General features: G+C 34.9%; 1 protein-coding gene across 2 annotated transcripts in view; it reads right to left on the bottom strand.

Moving 5' to 3' along the window:
- The window catches only part of ATAD2B (ATPase family AAA domain containing 2B), a 168324-nt gene that overhangs the window by 44619 nt on the left and 111398 nt on the right, over positions 1 to 12307 (bottom strand). For both annotated transcript variants that reach the window (XM_082427416.1, XM_082427415.1), the window contains exon 22: positions 8835 to 8994. In XM_082427416.1, coding sequence (XP_082283542.1) covers positions 8835 to 8994 — 160 coding nt within the window. The remainder of the gene's footprint in view (positions 1 to 8834; positions 8995 to 12307) is intronic.

The raw sequence follows: 12307 nt of genomic DNA, 5'->3' as shown, positions 1-12307 counted from the left end.
CTTTTGGATTGTGTACATTTTTATGATTCAGTTTTTCTCCTTGTTGGTTTATCACCTCTAACTATTTGCTACACTACTGCTAGCCCTATATAAACATCAAGGAATATTCCCTCCCTTTCTCCGGCCTCAGGTAGTTTCCTCACACATATGTGCTGATCAGTATTCAGCTAGCTAAAGACTGGAGGAGGCTCTTCTGCAGATCTCCAGAGTGCTCTCTCTCTGCAGCTTTCTCCTTCCTGGTACTCTGCCCTGAGAACTTGATCCACTTTGGCCTCCTTACATTCCCAGCAATTCAGGGAGACTTCCAGGCTCCGCCTGACTTCTTCCTTCCCGTACCACAGTCTGGAAGCTATCCAGGCAACTATAGTGCTCAACTTGTTAGTTTCCCATCCTTCACAGATCATTTCCATCGTTTCCTAATATCCAATGTCTTCAAAATTGTTTTTTCAAATATTTTGTTCAGTTTTTTTTTTCCATTGTTTCAGGCAGAAGGGGAAATTCAGTCCCTTTTAATCCATCTTAGCCAGAATCAGAAGTCTCCTGATATTTTAAAACATTCTTTGAAAACCAAATTTTAATGGTTATGTGACAATCCAAAGAAAGATGAACCTTAATTTTTCAAAATTATTGCTCTATTGTTGGGAGTTTAAAGTTCCTTCAAATTCTAACCACTACAAACAAAAAACTACAATGAACATCCTGAGAAGGAGCTATGCTTTCAAGCTGATATTTGTAGCCCAAGCAACTTTCTGCCACTGGCTTTCCATTTCAGCTTGAAAAAAGCTAAAAAAAAAAGGTAAAATTAAATATAAAGGTCATGTATCTAGCACATTATACTCTAAAATAACTCAGTGATCTTTCTTTTTGTTTTTTCTTAAACACATGCTTCCCACCCACATTCCATCCCCAATTAAAGGGGGGAGAAGAATGAATGAATGAATGAATTAAGAAAAGAATTCCATAAAAATTTCCCACTGGTCTGAAGGACAAGGAATTTATTCTAAAGAGCATCTGTGGGGACTTCCCTGGTGGCAAAGTGGTTAAGAATCCGCCTGCCAATGCAGGGGACACAGGGTCGGAACCTGGTCTGGGAAGATCCCACATGTCACGGAGCAACTAAGACCACGTGCCACAACTTCTGAAGCCCACGCACCTAGAGCCCGTGCTCCACAACAAGAGAGAAGCCACCACAATGAGAAGCCCGCGCACCGCAACGAAGAGTAGCCCCCGCTCGCTGCAACTAGAGAAAACCAGTGCTCAGCAACAAACACCTGACACAGCCAAAAAAAAAAAAAAAAAAAATTAATAACAAGAAGATTTTTAAAAATAAATAAATAAAAAATAAAGAGCATCTGTAGGAATTCCCTGGCAGTCCAGTGGTTAGGACTCCATGCTTTCACTGCTTAGGGCCCAGGTTCAACCCCTGGTCAGGTAACTGAGGTCCCACAAGCCACACTGAGCGGCCTAAATAAATAAATAAATAAATAAATAAATAAATAAATAAATAAATAAATAGCATCTGCATCTGACAAGGTAATGCTTTTTACACATGCCTATCATTAAAATTCTTTTTAATCATTCTTAGCTTAGAACAGTGTCTAAGTTTATACATAGCACAGAACTGTAAGCTCACAGATTACAATTAGAAGACATGTCCGTATCTTGGCTCTTCATCTTTTTTGATGGGTAGGGGAGTCATCCTGGATCTTATAAGCTTGTGATAAAGGTGGAAAAGTATACATGTGCACCATTTTGTATGTAGTTGTTCAGAGACCCGCTCGTGGCCACCAGACTTAAATTCCTTGCTTTAAAATTATACATGAATAATAGCTACATATTTACCACCAGTTCTTTTATTTTGTCTCATATGTTAAAATCTTAAGATTCTCCAAATCCATGAAATTTAAAAGTAACATAAGCATAGCAGAAAAACCCCATACATACTGGCTTTGAAGTTAAGACAGATCACAATCCATTCAGTTGTGCCATATGATATTTGTGGGTTTGTTCACAAATTACATAACCTCTCTGAGACCCAATCTCCTTATATCTACAAAATAAAGATATTACCACCTAGCTTTGCCTTCAATAAAAAGTAATGGCTATTAGAATAAACTGATAAGTATTAATAAAATTAATGCAATCACTACTTTTATGAAGGTAACAATTATTTCAATGTGTCTATGTTTCTTTTGTATTTTGGTGAACAGAAGTATATTAGCTGGGTTTTTTTCAACAAAATTATTAAGAAAGATTAATAATATTTTTTTAAAAACTGATTTTTATGGGATGATTTTTCATCCTAAATCATTTCATAAATAAGAAATTTTACTGTATTTACTGGTTCATATCTGCATTACGTTATTATGTCTCCATTTTATAATTTCTATGTACTCTGAGACTCCTTCAGTTAGTATCTAAGAAGAGGACAATTCATAAAATTTACTCACTGGTCACATTTATTAAGAATATGCTCCATACAAGATGTCTATACAGACCCTGTTCTCAATCAGCTTAGAGTCTAAAATACAGGATAAGGATATGTAAATAAGTAATCACTCCAGGAAAAAAAAGAAAGGAATAAGTGTCTCAGAAAAGTTACATAGTGTTATGATTCCAAGACAAAGGGATTACTTGTAACTGGACGGAAATCGGAAAAAACTTTCATGAGCATAGCATTTAATATTCCTTGAAGGATAAGTGGGATTTTAAAAGATAAGCATGGTTTTAAAATGATGCACTAGGTTTTCTTGTATATAACTTACATCTCAACAAAATTGATTTAAAAAGAAAGAATGAAAAAAAGAAAGAAGAAAGAAAGAACGAATGTACACACTCTCAGCAGAGGCAACACATTTAACAAAGGTACTGGAAGCACCAACAGTAAGACTGCGACTTAAATTGATAATTGGGACCCATATTCCCTTGAGGAGGGGTCCTTCTAGGCTGCCCTCTCTTTTCATTCTGTATACTGCCTATGTGATCTCATTCACCCCTATACACTTAATGACTCCAACCAGGTCTCTTACTCAAACTTCTATCTCTGAACCCCCATATACAACTACTACACAAAGGCTGCATTTTATCTAGGTGTACCAGAGGTAACTTACATTAACACATCCAAAATTAAACTTAGCATACTGCCCATAAACCTGTTCCTCCATTGGTTTACTTGTCAGATTCCTAACACCCAGACCACAAAAACTCAGATGTCATTCTAGATTTCTGTCGGTCATACATAATTGGTTGGTCACTAAGCCCCCTATGTTCAATCTATGTTGCCATAGCAAGTGAATCTTTTTTTTTTTTGGCCGTGCCACACAGCTTGTGGGATCTTAGTTCCCTGACCAGGGATTGAACCTGGGCCCCAGCAGTGAACGCGCTGAGTCCTAACCACTGGACTGCCAGGGAATTCCCCGCAAGTGAATCTTAATTGGTCTTCCAACCTCCATCTCATCATTCCCTTGACCTTTAATACTGCCTATAATGCTATACTCTTAAATGCAAATCAAATCAAATCACTTTCTGTCTCAAAACCACCCAGTGGCCCCCTATCATCTAGAGAATTAACTCTGAAATACTTACACAGGATCAAATGAAGATAAGGAACTTACTATGACATTTATTTATCTGCAGGACTCCCCGCTAAGAAGCCTTTAGGCATCTCTCAGGCCAGAGCTGCGTATCTCCAGCACTGAACACAATTTACAGACAGAAAATATTTCATAAATGGATGCTCAGTAAATGGAGATTCAGTGAGTAGAGAAGTGAATGAACTTCTCACTACTCCTCCACAGACACTCTACTTTCCAGCCATATTCTCTTTTTTTTAATACCTTTGTACACTACTTTTCTCAGCCTAAAATGAATGCCCTTTTTAATCCTGTTCATCTCCAGCGTCTTCTCCTCTGTGCTCTACTCACACTGTACATATATCTAATACACACCTTATGAAACTGCATTACAATCGTCTGCTGCTGCCTCAAGACAAAATTCAAAATCGCCACCTCTATGCTATCTCTACACCTTAATAATCTATTACAATTACCTATAGTTAGATATTTGTCATTCCTATAAAACAGTGAGTTTCTAGATAGGAGGGATTGTGGCTTATTTATTAACTGTTATGGGCTGAACTGTGTTCTTCCCCAAAATTCATATGTTGAGACTAAAACCCCCAATATCTCAGAATGTGACTGTATTTGGAGTAGAGACTTTAAAGAAGTAATCAAGGTAAAAGAAAGTCATAAGAGTAGGCCCTAATCTAATCTGATTTGCGTACTTACAAGGAGAGGAAATTTGGACACACACAAGCGACACCAGCGGTGCATGGACACAAAGAAAAGACCATGTAAGGACACGGCAAGATGGTAGCCTCCGAAAACAAAGGAAAGAGGCTTCAGAGGGAACCAAATCTGCTGACACCTTGATTTTGGACTTTTAGCCTCCAGAACTATGGGTAAATCAATTTCTGTTGTTTAAGCCACGCAGTCTGTGGTATTTTGTTAAGGAAGTCCTAGCAAATTAATACTATAACATATAGCATAATGTCTGTCACATAGTAATTATTCAATATGTATTACTGATCTGAATATCTCCATCTCAAGAGGCAAGGGCTGTCACAGTACTCTAAGCACTCAGCTCGGTAACAGCACATGATACTTACAAATACTAATAGAAAATATGAATGAGTTTGACTGAAGCATAGCCCTAGAGGGCTCCAAAAGCTGGGGTGAATCTGTGAGCTTTATTCCTAAACAACTGGTACAAAACAGAAGATTTTGAGAATACTACAAGACTAGGGCTGAAATTTCATCAAAATCAGCTAAATGAGGGTATGTATGTGAATGCACTTGAGGGCTAGAGGGGGCATGTGGTACAAGACAAAGAATGGGGAACAGTTAAACATAAAATATACCACATATTTATAAGATAATAATTAGGATCAAATATCTGATACTAGTCACATTTAGAACCTACAAACTAAAACTCTTCTGGCTAACATATTTAATTTTTGTCCACTTTATCCTCAAGGGGGAATCTGGGTAAACACTTAGGCAACATGTACAGCTTCCAGAATGTTGGCTTTTGTCTTCTATGTACATGCTAGTTTTTTTCCCCAAATGGCCAAGTGTTCTGCAAAACAGAACACTGTAAGCTTTCAAATACTCATGGGAACTTGTAAAAGTAATACAACATTCATGTAATTTCCACTTGCTACACAACAGACCCTGAGGTTATTTTCCTAATACATAACAAGTTGTTCTGTTGCTAAGAAGAAAAAAAGGGCTCTTGACTGAAGATATGAAAAAATCTGAACAGAGCCGAAATCATGCTTTTGAATTATATGACATTTTTTGCATCTAAAACAGTGAAGAAATAAAGTTACAAGTGTATCATGTCAACTCTAACTGTGAGATAGAGCCATATTCTTTGATTATACAACTGCATTCTGTAGTAAAAGGTTATTATGCACCAGAAATCATTGCTTCTTTCATAAAAGCAATATTATTTCAATGTGGTTATAATTAAGTTACACGGGGCGGGGTGGGGGGAGAATCTGGATTGACCCTTTCTACTGGCTTTTTCTAACCGCTCAAATTCATTTTTCACTATCAGTCCCTAGATTTGTTCCAAAATAGGATTAAATTTTAAATGTGGTCCAGGGAATATACTAATAAGCACAAAGTACAAAGGGTCATTCTAAAGCAAATATGTAGGTACCCACTAAGGAAACAACTTACAACAAATTAAAGCATAATTTAAATAATAATGATAATAAGAATAAATATATGAATGACTAAACTTTATGGAATACTTCTCACATCTCAGGCACTATGTTAAGGGCCTAACATATTCAAGTTGAACCACATGAAAATGGCAATTTCATAAGGTTTAACCTAATACATTTTCTCATCTAATCCTTACAACTACCCAGTGACAAGAGTACTATAATTATCCCTATTTGCAGATAAGGGAACTAAAATTTAGAGGACTTAACTTGATCAAGTTAAAGAACTAGGAAATAAAACTGGGACTGAAGCCTAGGTGTACGTCCAAAGCCCAGGCTCTCCTTACCTACTGCACAGTTTCAGTAACCTCTATGTCTTGAAAAACTAACAGGATGAGAGTGTAGGCACTCAAGTACTCTCACACACTGCTCAAGGTCACTATATAGACACTTGTGCAACTGTACCTTCACCAAGAACGCAGCAAGGGAATCAAAGGAGACTGACATCCAGCCCATTCTTTACTAGCCAAACTGTGGCCCTGTTGCAGATGCCATCTACACTGAAAAGGAGATTCTCTCAGTCACACAAAACTGCTATATTGGTTAACAAGTGACCCTGATGCTGCTAGAAGAAGATTTTTTAAATTGTGAGAAAATTTTAACAACACAGTTTAAAAGCCTTAAAAGAGATTATTATACAATCTTTGATCCAGAAATTTCACTTCAAGGAATTTATCTTCAGGAAATAATTAAGGATATACATAAAATTTATGCCATATTCATCAGTGTTATAATAGAGAAAAAAGCTAAAAAATCTAATATGTCCAACAATAGGGTAGTAGCTACTATAATACATCCATATGATAAAAATTATGTGGTAAAAATACATTAACTCATAACCTTTTCACAAAATATTACATGAATGAAAATGTTTACAAAAGTTATATTTTCATTTTAGTAAAAATATTATTCATACATGTATTTCATATATAATATCTGTGCATGTGTATGTGTGACAGAGAGAGAGAGAGAGAGAGGGAGGGAGGGAGGGAGGGAAAGAGAAAGAGAGAAAACACTAAATAACAGGATTATAGTTTGCTTTAATTTTCTTAATTTTTATCCTCATAAATTTTTCTATATGATATACAATGAAAAGTAAAAAAAAAAAAAAAAAAAAAAACCTAAACAAACAACAACAAGATATAAATGTCCTGATACTAAGCTTAAAAACTGTTAGATACCAAGAGTAGCTATATAAAAGTTTATTCTGCCTCTTAACTTGGAATTAAAGTATGTAATTTACTGTGGTCTAAACTGAGACAAGAAATACTTAACTTCATGTAGAAATGAGAAATCCAGGTCATTCTAACAGGTGGCCTGAGTTAAGAACCACTGCCCATAAATACAGACACAAAGCAGAAACTGTATTCTGAATATCTTTAGATAACTGAAAGTTTGTGTTAATTTTTTAAAAATAAAAAGCATCTTAGTTGTATATCATCTGTGAAAGAAACAATTCTCAACAGAGTAAGAAAAAGAGTAATGACCCCTGCCAGCTGGGAAAGGGCCTAGCACTATCGGCCAGGCCTTGGTGTATTCATATGAAACATAAAAACAATTTTAGGGACTTCCCTGGTGGTCCAGGGGCTAAGAATCTGCCTTCCAATGCAGGGGACGCAGGTTCCGTCCCTGGTCAGGGTACTAAGATCCCACATGCCTTAGGGCAACTAATCCCACGCGCCGCAACCGCATGTTCTGGAGCCCACGTGCCACAACTAGCGAGAAGCCCGCAAAACGCAACGAAGATCCTGTGTGCTGCAATTAAGACGCAACATGGCAAAATAAATAAAATAATTTTAAAAAATGAAAAATAAAAAAAAACTTAAACAATTTTACAGAACACCACTCTGTGACCACAGTGGATCAAGATAAAAACAAGACCACTCCATAATCACCTCTGAACACAGACAAAGTATGAACGCTGTCCTAACCACAAAAATAACCAAATATAATCCTATCCTGGGTAAGATGAATGACTGCTGCTTCTTTACCAATCACAACTTTAGCCTGCTCCATTCTTCTTGCCTTCCAGGTTCTTAAAATACCTAGTCCCCGAATTATTCCCACTTCCTAAGAGCATCTAATCCACTGCAAAGCCCTACTTCCTTAAACCCTCCCCAGAATCACTTAATGCTAGCTCAAATCCTATATGGCTCCCCATGATATACATTCTCCTTTATTACAATGTATCAATAAATTCATCTTGTTTAACTACAGATTATTCCTGGAGGTCTCCCCTGGAGGGCATTAACAGAGTTGGGACTACAGATTAGAGTACAGGGTGGGATTAGGAGTAAACTAATAAAATTATATAAAAATACATGCAGTCTATAAAACAGATAACATCTATCTACCTAAAGGAGGTCTTTTGATAAGTAAACTTATCCACAGTAAGTTTCCACAAATTCGAAATTACCAGTGTTTATCAGCACTGGTGATGTTGACTAAATAAATAAATCTTAAATTCACAACTATTCAGTTTTCCATCTTACCTGAAAAAAACAAGAATCTAAGTATAAAAAGTGAAAGGTAAATCAAGAAACTAAACCCTGAACATAATACTTAGAATAATAAAATCCTCTAATCTAAATATATTATCTAATAATTTAATAAATGAATTAGCAAATATTATATATAGGATGGATAAACAACAAGGTCCTACTGTATAGCACAGGGAACTACACTCAACATCTTGTGATAAACCATAATGGAAAAGAATATGAGAAAGAATATATGTATAACTGAGTCATTTTGCTGTACAGCAGAAATTAAACACAGCATTGTAAATCAACTATACATCAATAAAATTTTTTTAAAAGAATAATAAAATCCTCTAATTTAAATATATCATTTAGTAATTTAACAAATGAATTTAATAATTAAATATTTAAGTATATTATTAGTTCCTCATCAAGAAGTTTCTAAATACAATAATATGTCATTAAGATTAATTTATCTATCTGAAATATAGGCAAGCTTTATTTAAATTTTAAACTATCTTCTCATTGATCACCAAAGTCAACCTTGCCCAGTGCATCCTTACCTCCTGGGTCCTTATCTGGATTGTACTCTAAAGCATTGCTACAGATGAGGTCAATATCTTTCAGGAAATCCTTAGCAGTCAGGTAATTATGCTTATCAATCTTAGTGATTACTGTTGATAAATCCATTGGTTCCTTGATTACTTCAAGATAATCTGAAACCTAAAACAGGATATTTTAATGAAAATTACTTCTGATATTTCATATAATCTACTCATAAAAACATAAAACCATACAGTTATTTTTAAATTAAATCTAGATATCTAGGAAATAATTATAGATAAGGATAAAATTATAGAGCAATTTATGCCACTAAAGATACTAATGTCATACTTTCCATGAAAAGCTTCAGTTTCAAGTCACATCTAAATCAACTCTGAAAAGTTTCTCATCTTGAAATATGAAACAAACTGTGTCAGCTGTCTTTTTTTTTTTTTTTTAAATCCTTTGGATACACCTGAGAAGAAAATGTATCGGTAAAAATACCCAATAAGCATCAATAAATGTTACCTCAAGAAAAAAATTTTTTAAGGAAAATAAAAAGAAACACAGATTTTCTTTTCTTATTATTAGAGATGTTCTCAGGTAAATCTCTTTAAAATCTCTAAACAAAAAAATTATCTGTCTTTTTCAGTTTTCCAGGATGAATCGTTTCATGGAAAGAGTTTTCTGCTCCTTTGGATTCATTACAAACATTCTGAGTCAACTATATAACAAAAGTAAGTATTGCTTTCATAACTAGAAAAAATTTACTGGCCTTGTCCCTAAATATAAACAAATCTACAAGCAAAAAATACATTTTGCTCAGTGTGATTTTCTGGGAGATAACCCAAAATAGAGATATTGGTCATGACTGCCCAATAAGTTGTATGTTTTATATCATTTGACCAATAAGAAAGCTCTTCCAACCTATATATCTATAGGTATACCTTGTTTTATTGCACTTGCCTTTACTGTGCTTTGCAGATATTGCATTTTTTAAGAAACTGAAGGTTTGTGGCAACCCTGTGTTGTCAGATGATGGTTAGCATTTTTTAGCAATAAAGTATTTTTTAATTAAGGTATGTACATTTTTTGTAGATATAATGCCATTGCATACTTAAAGAAGACTACAGTATAGTGTAAACATAACTTTTATATACACTGGGAAACCAAAGAATTCGTGTGACTCACTTTATTGCAATATTCACTTTACTGCAGTGGTCTAGAACTGAACCCACAGTATCTCCAAGGTGTGTATGACTGTATTGTCTTCCTTAATACAAATCTCAAATCAAGTAATTAGGTCTGACATAAACACAGCCTTAGAAATGTCTAATTAGTCCGGGACCAAATTCTGGGAATAGGGTAATTTCTGTTCTATGAAACTAAAGGCTAGTTTTCTCCATTGCAGATGGCACTGATGCTTTTTTGGGATTTTTTTTTTTTTTTTTTTTTTTTGGCCTCGGCATGTGGGATCTTCCCCAGCCAGGGATCAAACTCATGCCCCTGCATTGGGAGCATGGAGTCTTAACCACTGGACTACCAGTGCAGTTCACTGATGCCTTTTTTAAAATTTACATATTGAATATATATTCATATGAATAAATACACATATATGCATATACAAAAACATATGCATATATATACACATACATATTATTTATATGTTTTTAAATTTTTAGGTAGGTGTGTGTGCATGTTTTAATTTATTTTTCATTCTCTAGGAGCTAAAAAGCCAGCCAATCTTCTTATAGGGGAGATAGTGGAGCTATACTCAACAAGGAACAGTTCAGAAGATATTAGTTGGATCCTTGGCTCTGACAATTGACATGTATTGTGTACACATGGAAAACATTTTATAAACTTTTGCACTATAAAAATTTATATTACTAAAGACCATAAAATTTTAGCACCTATGCTTAATTTTAAATTCAACGCTTATTTTCTAAACTTTTGTTTCCTCTGCCATTTGCTTTGGAATTTGATAAAGTTTTTAGACATTTCAAATTCATTATTTTAATACAAGTTTTTGTGTTTTAGGTTATCAAAATGTTATCTTAGTCTCCCCTCTCTATCTGTCCCAGAGACCCCTAAGTTTTCAGCCTTAAAAGTAAACAAAGAAGCAGTAGCAAAATGAACCTGAGAAAGGAAAAAGAGAAAACATAACCCTAAAATCAAAGTTTTAACTGACCAACATCTTCTATCCCCTTCCACTGCCTTTCCATCATTTATAAAACTTTCACTCTATCACAGACAGATGGCATTTGAAATCTGACAATCTCTTCTGGTTAGACAGAAAAAGTTTTCCTGGACAAAGGCAAAACTGGTTCACTCCCAGCACAGGAAGCTGACTTGGGGGCAAGTTCTTATCAATTAAGTGTCAGAGTTCCCATACCCAATTTGAAATAAAAATAAACATTTATAACAATCTTTAAAGTGGGCTGATAGTTTTAAGACTTTCTGAAAATACCATGAGGGAAAAAATATGCTTCACAAATATAAAATATGTATTAATTGCAAGAGCAAATAGGCAAGTCCTGTCATTCCAGTAGAAAAAGATGACAGCCGTGATATAAAGAATGTGGACTTCGAATTTTAAGAAACATTGAGTGTTGGCTGCGTCACTTGCCAATAAGCCTCAGTTTCTTCAACTGCAACATAATAATGACCTTGTGGGGTTGCTGAAAGGATCAAATGGCTAAAACTATGTATTGTGGATAAACATACAAATAAAATTAAACATAGTCCCTTTATTCCCAAAAGGGGGAGGTGGGGGGAATAGGTATTTTCAGGTTTTCCAAGGGGAAAAAACATAATGCTAGCTCACAGGCATAGATGAGGTAATGGTTCCAAAGGAATCTGCTCAGATCCAAGAGTACAGATTTCACAACGAGGACACAACATTAAACTCTGCATCACTTCATAATTCAAATTTAAAAAAAGATGAAGAAAAAAATTAAAACTAAAAACACCAAAGCTGTTCAAACATGGAGTCTGAACTATAAGAAGAACGCCAGTAAAGACTGCATTATGTGCATCCACACACTATATTATCCCAGGATAAAACAAAACAAAATAAAATTTATTCTACAGTATTATAGTAGATTCCAAATGGAAAATTTCTTTTCTCATCATCACAAACCATGCTCCCACAAGGACACAAAACAATACACATAGAAAGTGAGAAATTTTCCACTCGGAGCGGAGAAAATTCTTGGAGAGAAAACATTTCTTGGAGAGAAAAATAATAGGCTGTGCTTATAACCTCATACAGCATCTTAGTCACAGACATTTCCAAAATATGAAAGACAAATTTCAGGTTTCTCAGCTACCTCTTTCAGTAAGGTATACACAATTTGGGAAATGCCAATTTTAATTGGTATTGATTGGTTAATACCAATATTCTTTTGGAAAGCAGGATTTATCCTGGAATAAAAATAGTCTAGTATGGACATTAAACTAAAGTAACTTTTAATCCTCTTCTTAAATTGAA

This window comes from Balaenoptera physalus, assembly GCF_965194825.1.
Source record: "Balaenoptera physalus genome assembly, chromosome: 15".
NCBI lineage: Eukaryota > Metazoa > Chordata > Mammalia > Artiodactyla > Balaenopteridae > Balaenoptera > Balaenoptera physalus.
This window is presented reverse-complemented; position numbering and strand designations above follow the sequence as displayed.